The sequence below is a fragment of the Meleagris gallopavo genome, chromosome 4, assembly GCF_000146605.3.
Source record: "Meleagris gallopavo isolate NT-WF06-2002-E0010 breed Aviagen turkey brand Nicholas breeding stock chromosome 4, Turkey_5.1, whole genome shotgun sequence".
Lineage (NCBI taxonomy): Eukaryota > Metazoa > Chordata > Aves > Galliformes > Phasianidae > Meleagris > Meleagris gallopavo.
Genome location: NC_015014.2, coordinates 60,261,216 through 60,277,707, shown reverse-complemented (window position 1 = coordinate 60,277,707; position 16,492 = coordinate 60,261,216). Strand labels below are relative to the sequence as shown.

The 16,492-nt window shown below is 45.1% G+C and overlaps 1 protein-coding gene across 1 annotated transcript in view; it reads left to right on the top strand.

Moving 5' to 3' along the window:
* Positions 1-15,649, top strand: part of FGFR3 (fibroblast growth factor receptor 3) — a 52,351-nt gene extending 36,702 nt beyond the window's left edge. Inside the window, exons 7-17 of the mRNA XM_019615159.2 lie at positions 1,736-1,880; positions 4,474-4,661; positions 5,512-5,657; positions 5,747-5,868; positions 7,135-7,245; positions 7,664-7,854; positions 9,711-9,833; positions 11,368-11,438; positions 12,679-12,816; positions 14,229-14,334; positions 14,413-15,649. Of these exons, the coding sequence (XP_019470704.1) occupies positions 1,736-1,880; positions 4,474-4,661; positions 5,512-5,657; positions 5,747-5,868; positions 7,135-7,245; positions 7,664-7,854; positions 9,711-9,833; positions 11,368-11,438; positions 12,679-12,816; positions 14,229-14,334; positions 14,413-14,577 (1,506 nt within the window). The 3' untranslated portion in view covers positions 14,578-15,649. The remainder of the gene's footprint in view (positions 1-1,735; positions 1,881-4,473; positions 4,662-5,511; positions 5,658-5,746; positions 5,869-7,134; positions 7,246-7,663; positions 7,855-9,710; positions 9,834-11,367; positions 11,439-12,678; positions 12,817-14,228; positions 14,335-14,412) is intronic.
* Positions 15,650-16,492: the final 843 nt, after the last annotated feature.

Genomic DNA, 16,492 nt, shown 5'->3' with positions numbered 1-16,492 from the left:
TGATTTATGTGCGCCACTTTATTTAGTAAAGAAGAGGCTCCTATAAGCAGTGGAAAAAATTACAGCTAATTTCTGAAAGGCAAAGTCAGCAGCGAGTTTCAGACCGCCACTGCTTATATTTTGTTTCCAAATTCTATTTTGGAATCTGATAATTGAAACAGTATTTGCCAAGCCGAGTTGCAAACACAAATCTCTGCTTAAGCCCTTTCTCTGGTGCTCCTGTCTGCAGAGTTATTAAGGAACTGCTGTAGGGTCTTTACTATCAGATGGAGAGGTGGGAAACTGCTCTGTTTTGGGAAGAAATGGCATGTTCCAGCAGCAGGAACACCAGCGAAGGGCAGAAGGGTGACCTGTGTGTGATTTGGGGACTTTTCTTCTTTGCCCAGGTCCTGGGTAGGTTGTTCATCACAGGGTGATGTGGGGATGTTGCTACAGCCAGGAGGAAAATAGGCTTGAACAGTCAATCCTAGCTAATGTAGGTTCGATTGAGGTATTGTTTGGTTTACTGAAGTTCAGGTTTCTGTCTATTCCTGCAGTCTTGGATCAGTAAAAACGCTGAAGCCGATGCTAACCTAAATCTGTTCAATGTGACAGAACAAGATGAAGGAGAATATCTGTGTAGAGCCAACAATTTCGTAGGCATAGCCGAAAAGCCATTTTGGCTCCACATTCGCAAACCAAAACCAGGTAAACCACAGACTCTGTCCCAAGGCCCTGGCAACTGCAAGAATGAGCTATAACATTTTAAGAAGCTAGTGATTAAAATTACTATTCATTTTGTATTACACCCTGTCAACTGACAATGAATGGCTTTATCTTATTTTCTTGCTATTTTTTTTACAAGAATGTAACGCCTATACAGCAATTGCCATGGAAAAATTCCCACAATAAAATGACTGTCAAATTTTGCTATCAATCCTTCATGCTTTTATTCCTTTCCCTTCCTTTCAATTGAGTGCTGATAACAGAACTGCATGCTAATTACCTGTGACGTTCAGCACTCTGGAAAACCAAGCTGTTGCAAGGTTTTTGCATCCAAAACTGATACAGTCATTGTGGACTGTCTTCTGTCCCTTGGAGAAGTAATTGGGAAATAAGTCATATATTGACTTGTACAAGCAAACACATTAAACAGAGAGCAGCACAGTGTGCTGAGCTTTCTGGTGTGACTCCAGCTGTTGCATCCCTGGGGTGTTTGACACCTTCTTGTGATTAGTGATACTGCGGTAGCAGAAGCTGGATGATGGGTTTGAAATGCTCATTCTGAAAATCATTCTTAAAAAAAAAAAAGACGATGCAGTATTCTTCAGTGAACTCAATGTTTGTGTGTTCATCTGATCAGCACTTGAGTCTTTCCTACCATCTCTCCCCTCCTGTCTCATTTTCTTCCATCTTTCCCCCTTACTTTCCCTCTCTCCCACCCTATACTCACCCTACTAACCAAAGTCAGTCATATTGTGGGGGCAATTTTTCATTTGGATGCTTTTGCTTGCATGCTTCTTTAGTGGGACAGAGTAAGAACCTGGTGAAGGGAACTTTTTTGCTTTTGACTGCAGGTTGCAGAGGGGAATGAATGAATATATGTGGAAGATGGGCCAATAGAAAAACAACAACAACAAAAAACACTTTAATCTGCTTTTGAAATTTGCCTGTGGTGTCCTCACACTTGCTGGGAATGTGGCTTATTCTCTTTGTTTTCCTTCTTTCTATATGTGTGTGTTTTTTTTCCCCTTAGACAGCAGGTGTTAACACAACGGATAAGGAGCTAGAGATTCTGTACTTGCGAAATGTTACTTTTGAGGATGCTGGGGAATATACTTGTCTCGCAGGGAATTCTATTGGGTTCTCACATCACTCTGCTTGGCTGACGGTGCTACCAGGTATTTCCTTCTGTGCTGGCCTCTCCTTCCCTCTCCAGGGTGCTCTGACATTTGCTTTAGAGATGCCAGGTTCCTGCAGACATGTTACCCAAGGAGGGACCCATCCGTGATTTGCTGTGCCACTGGCAAATTGGCACAGCAGAAGACCCCTGTTGCATACTCACAGCTGACAGATTTTGCATTTCATAGAATCATAGAGTCATTATGGTTGGAAAAGAACACTAAAATCACTTAGTCCAACCATAAAATCATCTAGTCCAGTCATTTCATCCCAGGGTTTAAATTCTTACTGGAGTAATGATACAGAATGGTGTGTATCTTCTTAGATGGTGATAACCCAGAGGTGCTCACAGCCTCTGCATTAGGAGGCTGTCATTAGATACCAGAATAGATACTTTGGCTTTGTATGCTGCCAGTGTACTCAGAGGGAGAAGAAAACTCCTCATCGGATGGTCCAGGGCATCTAAACCCTGCACATACAGTGGATCATTTTATGGAGAAACCTTTCTGTTCAATCTCATATCTCAACCTAAACTCAGATGCATAGCTGGTTGGTATGAGTACACCTATCCCCTCTTTTAGTGTTATTTCTGCTTCATGGACGAGCAGGCCCAGACATTGATCTTAAACAGGAGGTCCATCAAAGTTATCCATGGTCAGAGCCCAGGAGCTCTGGCTCCCGGTGCACTAAATGCCATAGCTGAAAATGATGAAAGCTGTTGTAGACTTGAAATCTGAGGCCCGAGTGACCTCGATTTTGTGATCCTTTCATGTGCAAAGCTCTCACTGACAATGAAGTCAGCACAGAATATGCAACAGGAGTGGTCTGCCTTCAAAAGGGGTTCAGGGCTGTGCTTTCACCTGCAGGATCTACCTCTAGCTATGGGGGCAGCCCAGGAAAGCATCAGCAGTGTTAATGTGGAAGCTAAGTGGGTGCTGTGCCTTGCAAAGGCTGCAGCAACAGCCCTGAAGTATGTTCTTTACTAAAAAGGCACCCAGATTGGCTCACCCAGTTGTAAACTACACTTGTGTCTAACTCACAAACACACCTATCTTGAGGTGTGTTTAACAATGAGGAACTTTGGCATCTCTAGTCTTCACTTTGTCTGTATGGGTGATTTGGTCTTAAATTCTTCTCCTGGGTCTCATGCCTGACCCTCTGCAGGTAGGATCTGCTGGTCTTTTCTCTGTTCATTTGCCAGCTTTAAAATAGCTAATCTGATCCTGGTTCTGCTTCTGCCATCCACTGGATGAGAAATCACTTAATTTGGTTAGAACACTAATATCTCTGTTACTTAAGAATCTCCTCAACCTGTCTTATTCAACCATTAGATTGCTTTTAAAATGTATGAACTCATGCCTCCTATTTAAGCAAATTAAAATGGGAAGGAAGAAAATCAGCAGAACTTTATAACGAAGTCAGCTATGGAGTAGGACAGCCATCTGTGCAGCAGCAGGCTCCAAAGCACTGCCTTCTATAGTAAAGGAGGAGCAGGATCCAGCTCTCCTGGGGAACCTCTGCTTGTGATCCCCTGCCCTCTCTAAGGGAGGAAATGGAGCAGAGATGCGGTGATCCCAAAGATCTGGAAACCCTTCCCCATAGGAAGAGATTGCCGTCTGGCACACGGGCACACCTGTGCTGGTGCAGCCCCCATGGTCACCCATGGCTGTTTCTCCATGTGCATCTTGGACATCAAAGACCTGATTTGGAGCCTGCTGCTGCAGGTGGAAAAGCTCCCACTGATTGCAAAGCATGGATTTAAATTAAATTAGCAAGTTAATCATGCTGGCATGACTTCACTGTAAAGTTTTCCATTGCTGACTGTTCCTCTGATGCCGACCCACCTTTAGGGGACAGAAATCTGTCGTGGCCCTTCCTCTGTCCTGAAGTGAGCAAAGTGCCTGTCCTGAAGGGAACAGTTGAGAATTGCATCTGAGCCTTGCTGGTCCCAAAAATGCATTGGTGGAAGGTGACCAGCCCCTGCTGATGGGTTCATGCCAGCACCCTCCTGGCTCAGCCACCCCTCCAAGCCATACCAGAACTGACAAAATAATTACATAGATATCTGCTGTGAGACTTCTTCCTTTTGTGGTGCATTACTCCTGGGTGCCCTTTGAGTCCTTTGGTCCTTCAGAGCAGGCACTGATCTGATGGAGACCATCATGGGAGGTCCAGATGCGCTCACCAGAGGGGCCAGATCAGCAAAAGGCAGCAAACCTCCATCCTGCAATCCTTGCACATCCAAGGCAGCCCATAACATGGTTTGGATGTGTGGAGAAAGCAAGGTTCAGAGGGACAGACACATGAAGGTGCATTCAGTCTAGAGCAGTGGTTTTCAACCTGTGGGCTGAAGGCTCTACAGCATTATGACAAAAGACAGTAAAAGTGTCCCAGGAAAAGGCAAATCAAAATAATATTTTTAGCTGCAGCTGCATGTGGAAAACCACTGGCCTAGGAGGGTCACCTCACTGGAGTTAGTCAGAACATTTGCGTGGATAAGCAGGTCCTCCCCACATTCTTTGTGCTGTGTGTGTGTGGTTATGGACAGGCAGTGCTGGCCCCACCTGACCGCTGTCTCTTGTCGCCCTGCAGCAGAGGAGCTGATGGAAATGGATGATTCAGGCTCAGTGTATGCTGGCATTCTCAGCTATGGCACTGGCTTAGTCCTCTTCATCCTGGTGCTGGTCATTGTGATTATCTGCAGGATGAAAATGCCAAACAAAAAAGCCATGAACACCACCACTGTACAGAAAGTCTCCAAATTTCCACTCAAGAGACAGGTAACAGAAAGTAGATACAAGATTCCTATTCCCCCCTATATTCATTCCTTTTTTTTTTCTTTTTTTTCCCCTTGCCATTTTCTTTATAGGTGAGAAACTCTACCAGAAGGGCATTGTCCAAGAGCAACATAAGTTGGCTGCAGTGTAGGAGTTTATTGCCCTTTTATTCATTTGTTTCCATTTCAGTGGAGCAGTACCTGGTGGCATCTGCTTCAGGTTCATGAGCAGCTCCCAATGCTCACAGTGCACTTGTGGATGTCACAGAAAGCTGATCTTGCGGGGGAATGGTTTGATGCTGATAGAGGGGTAATTTGGGGAGCAAGAGGCTGTTTTCACTGAGGTCATTAGCAAACTGGAAACCATTTCTCATAGAGGTTTCTCTTCCTCCATGTATCTAGAGATGCTCTGCCACGTGTAATTGCAAAGGGGCTGGAGCAAAAGGCACTGTGTAAAACCACGTAGGGAAGTATGCAGATGTCCCAGCTTTGACTTCAGGCATGTGGTGGCCACTTACCATGCCAGAAGAGAAGTCACCCCATAGCCAGTTGTGCACACCCAGACATGTGTTTGGAAGCAGACAGAGCAAATTAATTCATTATTATGCAGCTGCTAAGAGTCTTCCTGGCAGGAGAGCCCTGGCTGACCTGTCTCTGCTTTCCTCCAGTGAAGAACCTGACCATGTGTTTGCCTAGATCAGCAAAATTTTGCAAGGGTAGGGGGCAGTGCCCATGTAGAAATTGCCAGAAAGGTGTCAGTATACAGAGCTACTTCAAAACCCTCCATCTTGAGCACATTCTCACCTGCTTGGGATACAGTTGGCAATAACACTTAATTTGCTCTACCCAAGCAGGTGTCGTTGGAGTCCAACTCTTCCATGAATTCCAACACACCCCTGGTCCGGATCACTCGTCTCTCCTCCAGCGATGGGCCGATGCTGGCCAACGTCTCTGAGCTGGAACTTCCTCCAGATCCCAAGTGGGAATTGGCACGCACTCGGTCAGTCAAACCCATCAGCAGGGTCTCCATGCTTCCTGGGAGTGTCACCTCCCCAGCACCTGCTAACACCTGCTTATTCTTCCCTCCAGCCTGACCCTGGGGAAGCCACTTGGTGAGGGCTGTTTTGGCCAAGTGGTGATGGCAGAAGCAATTGGGATTGATAAAGACAAGCCAAACAAGGCCATCACGGTGGCTGTCAAGATGCTAAAAGGTATGGGGAATCTGTGGAGGGTGGAGCATCATATTGTGCTGGGGTTTCCTCTCTTCCCCTGTCTTTAAAGTCCTTTGTACAAACAGATCCAGTAGAAGAAAGCAAGAAGAGCCACTCTTCTGCTTCACTCATGTAGCCTCGGGGTGAGGGCTGTCTTCTTGGAGAGGATGTAAAGGTGTAAATCCCATCAGGAGAAGGGAATGGGAATTAACTCAGTTCTTTGCCAAGGGGTAATATGATCACAGAGAAGGAGGGAAAGCACCTGCACTTCTAGCCATTTCCAGGAACCGGTCTGCTCTTTACTCCCCCCATAACCAAAACTGGCTATTATAGCAGCAGCTTATGCAATACGCTCAGCTGGAGTTTACAGAAATTCACTGCCAAACTCCTTCTGCCCTCTCATTGAATAACCTCAATCCGAAAGTGATGAAAGCTGGAAGGGAGCCCAAAATGGGGAATGCACAGGACACCTCCATAGGAGTCTTTGTTCCTCATGCCTAGACAAAATGACCAGGAGTTCCAGGAGTTCAGCAGGAACTGGCAGGGCAGACACTCTGGCAATGTGCAGCCCAGGTCTGAGGTTAACAGGGTGACATTTTTTACACAAAAACATTTCTTATCAGAAAAAGATTCTTTAGATTTCTTTCGGTCCATTCTAAGTTGTTTCTGGAGGCAGGAACATTTCCATCTCTTCACATCAAAGCATCCATTTGAGGAGATTTTCCCCATTTTTCTTCTTCTGTAGAAAATGTACAGTTTTCCATGTAGAAAAATACATTCTTTGCACTGTTCCCCATCCCAGCTTTGACCTTCCTACAACCTTAACTCTAAGCCCCTGGACGTAAGGGAGGGAAACAGTCGTAGAATCATAGAATGGCTTAGGTTGAAAGGGACCTTTAAAGATCTTCTCATTCCAACCCCTTGCTGTACAGGGGATACAATGCAAGAAAATGATGCCAAATACCCAAACTGGCTTTTTTTCTTCAATATTCGTCAGGATGAAACAGAAGATGAACAGTATTACTGATTTACATATAAGCATTTTTCTCATATCTCATTTCTCTTTATTCCATTTTTCTTTTTGAAATTTTTTTTTTTGTGATAGTAGTTTTTGTTCTTAATTTGAGACTTCTTCCCAAAATAGAATAAAAACAAAGAGTGACACGTTTTGCATATTCATTCCCCATCAGTCTCTGCATGGCTACGCCACAATTGTATTAAATGCTTAACAAAACATTCATTTTGTTCCTCTCTTTCTTTCTGCAGATGATGCCACAGACAAGGATCTTTCAGACCTGGTCTCTGAGATGGAAATGATGAAAATGATTGGGAAACACAAAAACATCATTAACCTCCTCGGTGCCTGTACACAGGACGGTATGTGCTGGCAGGGCTCAGGGAGCTGTTTTCCTGCATCCACAGCATTGGTCTTAGTCTTCCACATGGCTTTCTGGAGCTTGCCCTGGATAGGACCAAACCACCGTATTTGATCGGTGCTGAAAAACTTTTCCTCCTTCCTTTGGCTTGCTCACAAATCAACTGTGTGAAACTTGTCTGGGCCCTGCTGATGGCCAGATAGCTCCTGCCTGTTTCTGATGTGGTTTGGCTTGAGTTGCACCTTTCCCCGAGGTCCACCTCTGTGTCTTTCTCCTTTTCCCATAAGTTTACAATTACGTCCTAGAGTTTTGGATTATTTAATTGCTGACTGACTGTCCAAATTTACCCAAAAGATGAGATTTAGGGTTCAGCCTAGCCCTATGTCTCTTCTAGCTGCTGATGGTACTCTTGCTTGCAGGACCACTCTACGTGTTGGTTGAATACGCATCGAAGGGGAACTTGCGGGAATACCTCAGGGCACGTCGCCCACCTGGCATGGACTATTCCTTCGACACCTGCAAGCTGCCCGAGGAGCAGTTGACATTTAAAGACTTGGTTTCCTGTGCCTACCAGGTGGCCCGGGGCATGGAGTACTTGGCATCACAGAAAGTGAGTTGAGAAACCTCAGTTGATAAAAATATTGGTCGGAGAATCACAGAATGGTTTGGGTTGGAAGGCACCTGAAAGCCCACCCAGTTCCAACTTCCTGCTGTGGGCTTATTGCCCCCCACTAGATCAGGCTGTGCAGGACACATTGACCTGACCTTGAGCACTCTAGGAATGGGGCACCTATGGATCTCTGGGCAGCCTGTGCCAGGGCCTCATCACCCTCTGAATAAAGAATTTCTTCTTAACATCTAACCTCAATCTCCCTTCTTTTAGTTTAAAACCATTCCCCCTTGCACTACATACCCACGTAAAAAGTCAGTCCTGCTTGCAAGTTCCCTTTAAATACTGAAAGACTGCAGTTGAAATCTCCTCAGCCCAGACCTTGGTGCCTGCCCTCAGCAATTCAGCATCTGCCACTTGTAGAATTAATTTATTTTTAGATCGGGACTCAGCCAGCAGTGGTTAGGGTGAACATCATGCAGAGTTGTGAGCTTTCACCTTGGGAAGCATTACTTTAGTGTCAGGAGTTCCATGTGCCCCTGACTTCCCCCCGCAACTCCCTTGTGAGATTGCTAAAAATAAAGGACACCCAAGAGGAAGCCAACATTCTGGGCTCCATTAGAAGAGGGGTGGCCAGCAGGGACAGGGAGGTGATTGTCCCCCTCTGCTCTGCTCTTGTGAGGCCCTATCTGGAATGCTGCGTCCAAGCGTGGAGCCCCCAGTACACAAAACACAGGGAGCTGTTGGAGAGGGTCCAGAGGAAAGCCATGAAGATGATCAGGGGACTGGAGCACCTCCCATATGAAGACAGGCTGAGGAAGCTTGGCTTGTTCAGCCTGAAGAAAAGAAGGCTGTGAGGTGACCTCATTGCAGCATTCAGTACCTAAAGGAAGCCTACAAACAGGAGGGGAATCAACTCTTTGAACTCTTTGAAAGGGTTGATAACTGCAGGACAAGGGGAAATGGCTTTAAGTTGAGGGAGGGGAGATTTAGGTTGAATGTCAGGGGGAAATTGTTTACAGAGAGAGTGGTGAGGTACTGGAACAGGCTACCCAGAGAGGTTGTGGATGCCCTGTCCCTGGAGGTGTTTGAGACCAGATTGGATGGGGTCCTGGGCAGCCTGGTCTGGTATTAAATGGGGAGGTTGGTGGCCCTGCATGTGGCAGGGGGGTTGGAGATTCATGATCCTGGAGGTCCCTTCCAACCCTGGCCATTCTGTGATTCTGTGGACATCCCTCTTGCTGCATACGTGTTTGTGGTTGCAGCCAGCATGTGTAGGCTCATTGCAAGCAGAGATGGGAGTAGATTTGGCACATCCATGCCCAGGATGCTCCCTGGGGAGTGCTTTGTTGGCATATGACTGCAGTTCATAGTCGTGGTTCACAGTGGCTTAAAGCCCTTTCTGCACAATGCTGGCTACTTTAACTTCTTTCTCAGCTAATAACTATGATGTATTTTGGGTAAATTGGGGATATTTTAATTAATTTGAGGATTTTTACTCCAAATATCAACCAGTGCTCCTCTTTGTGGAGCAAATGCATTAGAGACAAATTAGTATACCAGTAGGTGCCTATAAGAAGAGGAAGGTTTGATTTCTTACCCGTGCATCCCTTTTGGAGAGAAACGCTGCATGGCCGTGTCAGTGCTGAGGCTTCTGATGAGGTGTTGCTAAGAGGTGGCTCCCACTGAGCATGCATGATGAGGCGGTGACACAGAGAGCCAGGAATTAAGCAGTACTCACAGCTTTATGAGCTTGAGAGTCAATGAAACGGCAGCTCATAAACCACACGTTGCTGTTAGATCCAGGCTCAAGCAGCTAACAAGCCCTTATTTATTGACTTGCTCACCTTTCACAGTGCATTCATCGTGACTTGGCAGCCAGGAATGTGTTAGTCACTGAGGACAATGTGATGAAAATAGCTGATTTTGGCCTTGCTAGAGACGTTCACAACATCGACTATTACAAGAAAACCACCAATGTAAGTACTGAACTGCCGTGCACATGCAGCTTTCTTTCTCACAAGGAGCTGCTGTCCCTGCAGGAAGTGGCCCTCACTCCACATCTCCCTTTCCAGAGAGGCTAAAGGAGCTTAGGGGAAAGAAATCTGCTGTAGCTCACCTGGTGAAGAACCATAGGCAGGCTGGTCCCAGTCATTCTCCCACCATTCATTTTCTTTCTGACAAATGTTGCAAGTACTAGCAGCTGGTTGAGAGATTGATACCTCTGTCAGATAGACTCTAGGTTAAGAGAAGTCAAGATTTTTACCAAAGAGAGCCTTTTCTAGCCTACTGCTCAGCTGTCCATAAAGGTTCCAAGGAGCCAACCTCTGGCTCCTCCAGAACCCTTTTGAGACAAGTATCCCTTCTTTGTGTGTTTCTGGAGCTACCTGGCTTTCACGTATTTCTCTCTGCTTTTTACAGCAGCTTCATGGTTCCACTACCAAGGGTGAGGAGATGGTCCCAAAGCAGTTTAGATTTTCTGTAGAGTTTAGGATCGAAGAGCAGGAGAGAAGACCAGTGTCATGGTTCACAGCCCTACAGCAGCTGTTGAGTTCAGAGCAGCCCATGATACATCCCTCCCCATCACTGCCACAGTGCAGAGCATGAAGCATGTCCCAGCACTCCACAGCCTTATAACTGCAAGGAGTCTAAACGCTCAGGCAGTTCTGCGAAGCCCACCAGCCCATACTAATCCCTTGCAATATCATAACATGATTTTTAGAAAGTATTGGGAATTTTTATTCCAGCTAAGATGGATTTCCCCTGTTTGAACTGCAGTGTGTAGCTGAAAGTGTGCACCCATTTGTGCACTCTGCTTATGTCCCATCTCTAGCTGCCTGTCCTAATGAAATGAAAGGTAAGAAAGAACAAAACCCTCCCGTAGCCAAATTACACTTCAGCCTAGCAGCAGTCCTTTCTTGGACTACAGGGGCTGGTAAAACTAGTATTTGTTGTCTCTTTTCTCGAATGGGACAGGCATATTTATAACCCTGATGCAGAATGATCCCCTGGAAACCTGGGATCAGGGCTCTTTTTCACTCCAGTGGGATCCAGATTTGATTCTTGGAGGATCTGGCCCTGGTGAGCACTTTCCAAAGTTCCCCCTGTAGTTCAGCCTAAGCAGGATTTGGGCTGTGCATCACACTGTTTCTTCCAATCAAAGAGATGAAAAGTGTTGTGCCATGCTCTGCTTCAGTGCTAGGTGCATATGTGAGCAATTGGTGCAGTTCTCATGCTAAGATTTAGATGCTCTGATATGTTAAACCTGCCTTGGCAGGGAAGTACAGTTCTCTGCAGAGAGCATTTACCACAAAGATTGTCAGCAAAGATCCAGGGATCAAATGCTGTAATCTGTTTATATGTGGCCACTACTGCTTTGCGCAGTGACCGGGAAGACAGATGTGATTGTTAATGAAAATGTTTCAAACTGGATTAGAAAAGAAGATTCAGATGGTGCCGTTGTGGCTGGGGGAATATGCTGATGGGATGTTCCCATTGTCTTCCTAATCACAGGGTCGGCTGCCTGTGAAATGGATGGCTCCAGAAGCATTGTTTGACCGGGTCTATACTCACCAGAGCGATGTGTAAGCATTATTCCACATTTGAAAATAATAATAAAATGACAGCAAAATAAGCACTCATACTATCCCAAAGACAAACATACTGCTAAACTCAAGCTCTGTCCAGGGCATCAGGGGATGAAAATGCAAATGAATCAATTCCAGGCTGCAGCTTTGCACACGTGGTTCTGTTTTACTGTTATCTGGTTGCTTTTAACTGAGGATCTCTAGTAAGCTGTTGGAAAGTTACTGGAAGGCAGGCAGGTATTTCTTGTGTGGTTTATAGATGAGGAGATTCATTCTGCAGGCTGCTCTCTTAAAGACTGCTCTTTCGTTTTCCTGACTCGATGGGAAAGCAGAACAGTCTGGGAAGCAGTTTCAGCAGTTTTCATCGCATCTGAACTTCACACGGACCAAAGTAGCTCAATATGCATACACTTTATTTCAATATTTGGTTAATAATGGTTTTTTTACAGTAATTTAGCAGACAGGCTGCCTGTTCCCCAAGGCTTGCCGCTTGCAATTGGACAAATGAATCATTTCTATTTCTGTAAATTTCACATACTTTGGCTTTATTGATCTTAAATCATAGTTTCCATGCTTAGGTAATGCTGCATTGGGCATGACAGATAAATCAAAGCTAGAAAATGGGAGAGAGAGCATGCCTGAAACAGAGACAGATAATCCCTGTTTTTAAAAAGAAAATGAAGAAGGCAGAAGATATTTTTGAAGAGAGGACTTTTAACCAGAGCACAGCTGCAGGAGTGGAGTGTGTAACATTAGTGCTCTGCTGATTTTTGTTGGGGTATTTTTCTCTCAGCTTGACCAGTGAAATGAGTGTTGTAACAAGCAAGTTTTGGTATCAGCTTGCACAATTAGTGGCCTGTGGTTCCAAGCCTGCGATTCAGTGAAGCTGTGCATGAATAATTTGATTTGTTCCATTCAGTGGAGCTGGTGGAAGACCTAACAAAGAGCTGGGGGTAATAGATGGGCTGTCACCTATCTGATTAAATGCTCATTTCAATTTCAGACTTGGTGCCTGGGATTTCTTTGCTATTGAGTTGGATCAGCAGAGATCTCCAAGTAACTAGTAAAAATGGCCTAGGCAATTAGTCATGCTATTGATGACTTTGTTAGCTATGCATGGCTGCACAGAAATAAAGCAGAGCAGGGGGAAAGGGATATTGGGAGGATGGGGGGGTGAATGTGGAGGGAAAAAAAAAAACACCTCATTGAATATTAAAGATCTTTCTTTGGTTTCCAGCTGGTCTTTTGGAGTGCTACTATGGGAGATCTTCACTTTGGGAGGATCTCCATACCCGGGAATTCCTGTTGAAGAACTTTTCAAACTCTTGAAAGAGGGCCATCGGATGGATAAACCCGCCAACTGCACCCACGACCTGTGAGTGGAGGGGGTGACCCTTTCTCCTCTTCCAATTCCCCCTTCCCTCTGTGGCCACAGACTGCCAGGGCCATGGCCAGGCCCTGCTTTGGGTAGTTGGGGTGTCATGTTTCTTCCTCATTCGTTGAGTGGCAATTTGGTGTGCAGATCTGGCATCTCATTCTTAGGAGAGGCCCTCATCCTGCTTTCAAATCACATGCATAGATGAGGTGAGGGCTCCACAGATCCCTCCTCCCGTCCCTAAAATGAGGGTGCAGACTCACACCCTCATTGCTCCACGCCTCAGGGACGGGCTGTCTTTGGAGTTACAGCCACAGCCCATTTTGTATCCCAGAAAATGACATAATGACTCAGTTCCTTCCTCGTTACTTCAGCTCCAGTGATTCCTCAAGCCAGTCTGAGTGGAGGAGGCTGTGCCTACCCATGCTTGGAGGGGAATTGCAGCCATTCTCTCAGCGCTGGGCTGCCTCCCTGCTGCTCCTGACATGGCAGTTGGGGGGCTGGGCTATGTGGTTTCCCGCACCCATAGCTTTTTTCTCAGGCAGACAGAATTCTAGGGTTGAGCCTCACAGTGAGTGATGAGCACTGCTATGGGTGACAGCCCACCTTCCCTGTCATCTTCTTCTTGGAGAAGCTAGAGAGTTGGGCAGAGAAGAACCTGATAAGGTTCAGCAAGAGCAAGTGTAGAGTCTTGCACCTGGGGAGGACCAATTGCATGCATCAGTTCAGGTTAGGGGATGACCTACTGGAGAGGAGCCACATGGAGAAGGACCTGGGTGCCCTGGTGGACAGCAGGTTGGCCATAAGCCAGCAGTCTGCCCTTGTGGCCAAGACAGCCAATGGTAGTCTAGGGTACATTAAAAAGAGCATGACCAGCAGGTCAAGTGAGATGATCCTTCCCCTCTACTCTGCACTGGTATGACCACATCTGGAGTGCTTTGTCCAGTTCTGGCCTCCCCAGTTCAAAAAAGATAAGAGGTAATCTAAAAATAGTCCAGTAAAGGGCCTCAAAGACGATTCAGGGCCTGAAGCATCTCTCTTACGAGGAAAGGCTGTTCAAGCCTGGAGAAGAGAAGGCTGAGAGGGATCTCATAACTGTTTATAAGTATCTAAAATTCAGGAGTCAAATGAAGGGGACCAGTCTCTTTTTGGTGGTGCCCAGCAACAGGACAGGGGGCAATAGACACAAGCTGGAACGCAGGAAGTTCCATATGAATGAAACATGAGCAAGAACTTTACTGTGGGGATGACAGAACCCTGGATAGGTCATGGAATCTCCTTCTCTGAAGCTTTTCAATAACCACCCAGGTGCTTTCCTGCTCAACCTACTGTAGGGAACCTACTTTAGCAGGGGGTTGAACTTGATGATCTCTGGAGGTCCCTTCCAACCCCTGTGATTCTATGCCTGGTAGGTACATGATCATGCGGGAGTGCTGGCATGCCATCCCCTCGCAGCGACCCACCTTCAAGCAGCTGGTGGAAGACCTGGAAAGAGTCCTCACCATGACATCCACTGATGTGAGTGTAATGTTGGTGTAGGAATACAGGGAGGGGTGGCTTGTCTCCAAGCGCACTAACGGGTCTGTCCCCCTTCAGGAGTACCTGGACCTCTCGGTGCCCTTTGAGCAATACTCGCCCGCTGGCCAGGATACCCACAGCACCTGCTCCTCAGGGGACGACTCGGTTTTTGCACATGACCTGCTGCCTGATGAGCCCTGCCTGCCCAAGCATGCACCCTGTAACGGTGTCATCCGCACATGACAGCCCCCCTGGACAGAAGGATGGACAGACAGGCAGTGTGCCCACCCTGGCGCAAGCGCAGAGTGCCGAAGACAAACCCATAGTGAAGGATGTTTCCATTAAACTGCTCGGTGATGCCAGAGGATTTTTGTTGTTGAACTGTTCAAGGGTTAAAAAAAAAAAAAAGAAATTAAAACAAATCTTTTTTTTCCCCCGTTTGCTGTATGAAAAGTCAAGAAGCACTGTTTGGCCTGAAGGAACTCATCTCTTGCCAAGATGATCTATCATGTATGTATTTTTTTTTAATTTTTTTCTTTATTCCTAAGCAGAATGTTAAACCTGAGGGCACTGCCCTCCCGCCTGCGCTTGCTGAGCGCCAGAGTAGCCAATCTGTGCCTACAATACGAAGAAGAGGAAAAAAATCTTCCTTTTTTTTAAAAAAAAAAAGAGAAAAGACTAATGAAAAAAAAATGTAAAGAATGTAGAAATTCTTTGCTTATGCAATCTGTACATGAACCTTTTTGGTGGAGCTGAAAAGCCACGTTGCCTGCAGGGATTCATATATTTATAGAAATATCTATATTTTTGTTGTCGTCGTTTTTATAGCTTCGTGACCTTATTTCCCAGCTACATAGAAGGAATCTTTTTCAGAAGAAGAAAAATAAATAATACGCAAATCAAGATGGAGGAAGAATTAAAAATTAAAAAAAAAAAAGACAGTCAAGTCATCCTATAGGAGGAGAGCACTGCCTGGCCACTGGCCATGTCCCGTAGGGATTGCACACCCATGTGGCATCTTGAGCTGTGTCCCAACCTACAGGAAGAACCGATCTGGGGAAAATCTTGCTTTTTGGAGACGGGGGTTTGCATACTTTTGCTTTCAAAGGGCAAGTTGTAGGGGAGAAACTCCTCCAGCCCTTGGCACCAGCGGTTTTGCTCCATCTACATGCAGTGACTTGGAGAAAGAAGTTACGGGTACCTGTAGGCAAGAGCCTTTAACTTATATCAAAAAGGTTTATTCCAGAGAATCTGTGTATATATCTATAAATATATCCTGTATATATATAAATAAATATATAGGGGAAAAAAAAAAGAATGTATAATACTAATTCAAGATAAAGCAGTACTGAGAAAGAGTCTCAAAATATGAGCATTGCAATCTAGGATATACTGATCTGGGTGAAAGAGAAGAGTTGTGTTTGTTTTATATCTTCACAGTTTTGTTTTAAAAATTGTATGTTAACGTGTATATTTGTAAAGTTATTTATAGACATTAACATATCTGTTCTTTGGTTTAAATAGCGTAGCGTTACTGTAAACTTTAAATTTCACCGAGTTTAAGGGTGGTTTTTTTTTTAACTTATTAAAAATGGAGAAAAAGTATATCAATCAAGTTTTTCTTTTGTGTTTATGGGAAATATTGAAAGAATGTATAGATGTACAGTCCTTTAACAAATTACATTTAATGTTTTATATATATATATATATATGTATTCATTAAAAAAATATTAGTTTATCCTGGATTGCAGTGAGCAAAGGTAAGTTTATTTTTCAATAGATCACCAGTGGTTAAAACCAAACAAATAGCAGAGAGATGGTTTTTACGTATTTCAGAAAAAAGAGGGCCAAGATTTCTTCCATCACTTTAACCACTGTTCATTACGGGGGTGTGGGTGTTTATTTTTCTATTTTCGAATGAAGGTATTCTTTGTGGTCGAGTCAATAAGTAGCACACAGCAAAGCAACGTGTTGACTTTGGATGACATGCATTAATTTTTTTCCCCCTGTGCCAGTAACATTGTATTTTGGATTTAAGAAATATCATACGGGCAGAATAGCAAGAAGAGTGACACTATTTGCAGGGGAGATGCAACGACTGCATATTTCTTTTGCATTTAACACATTGAAAAATGCCAGTAATGCCTAGTTTTCTGTT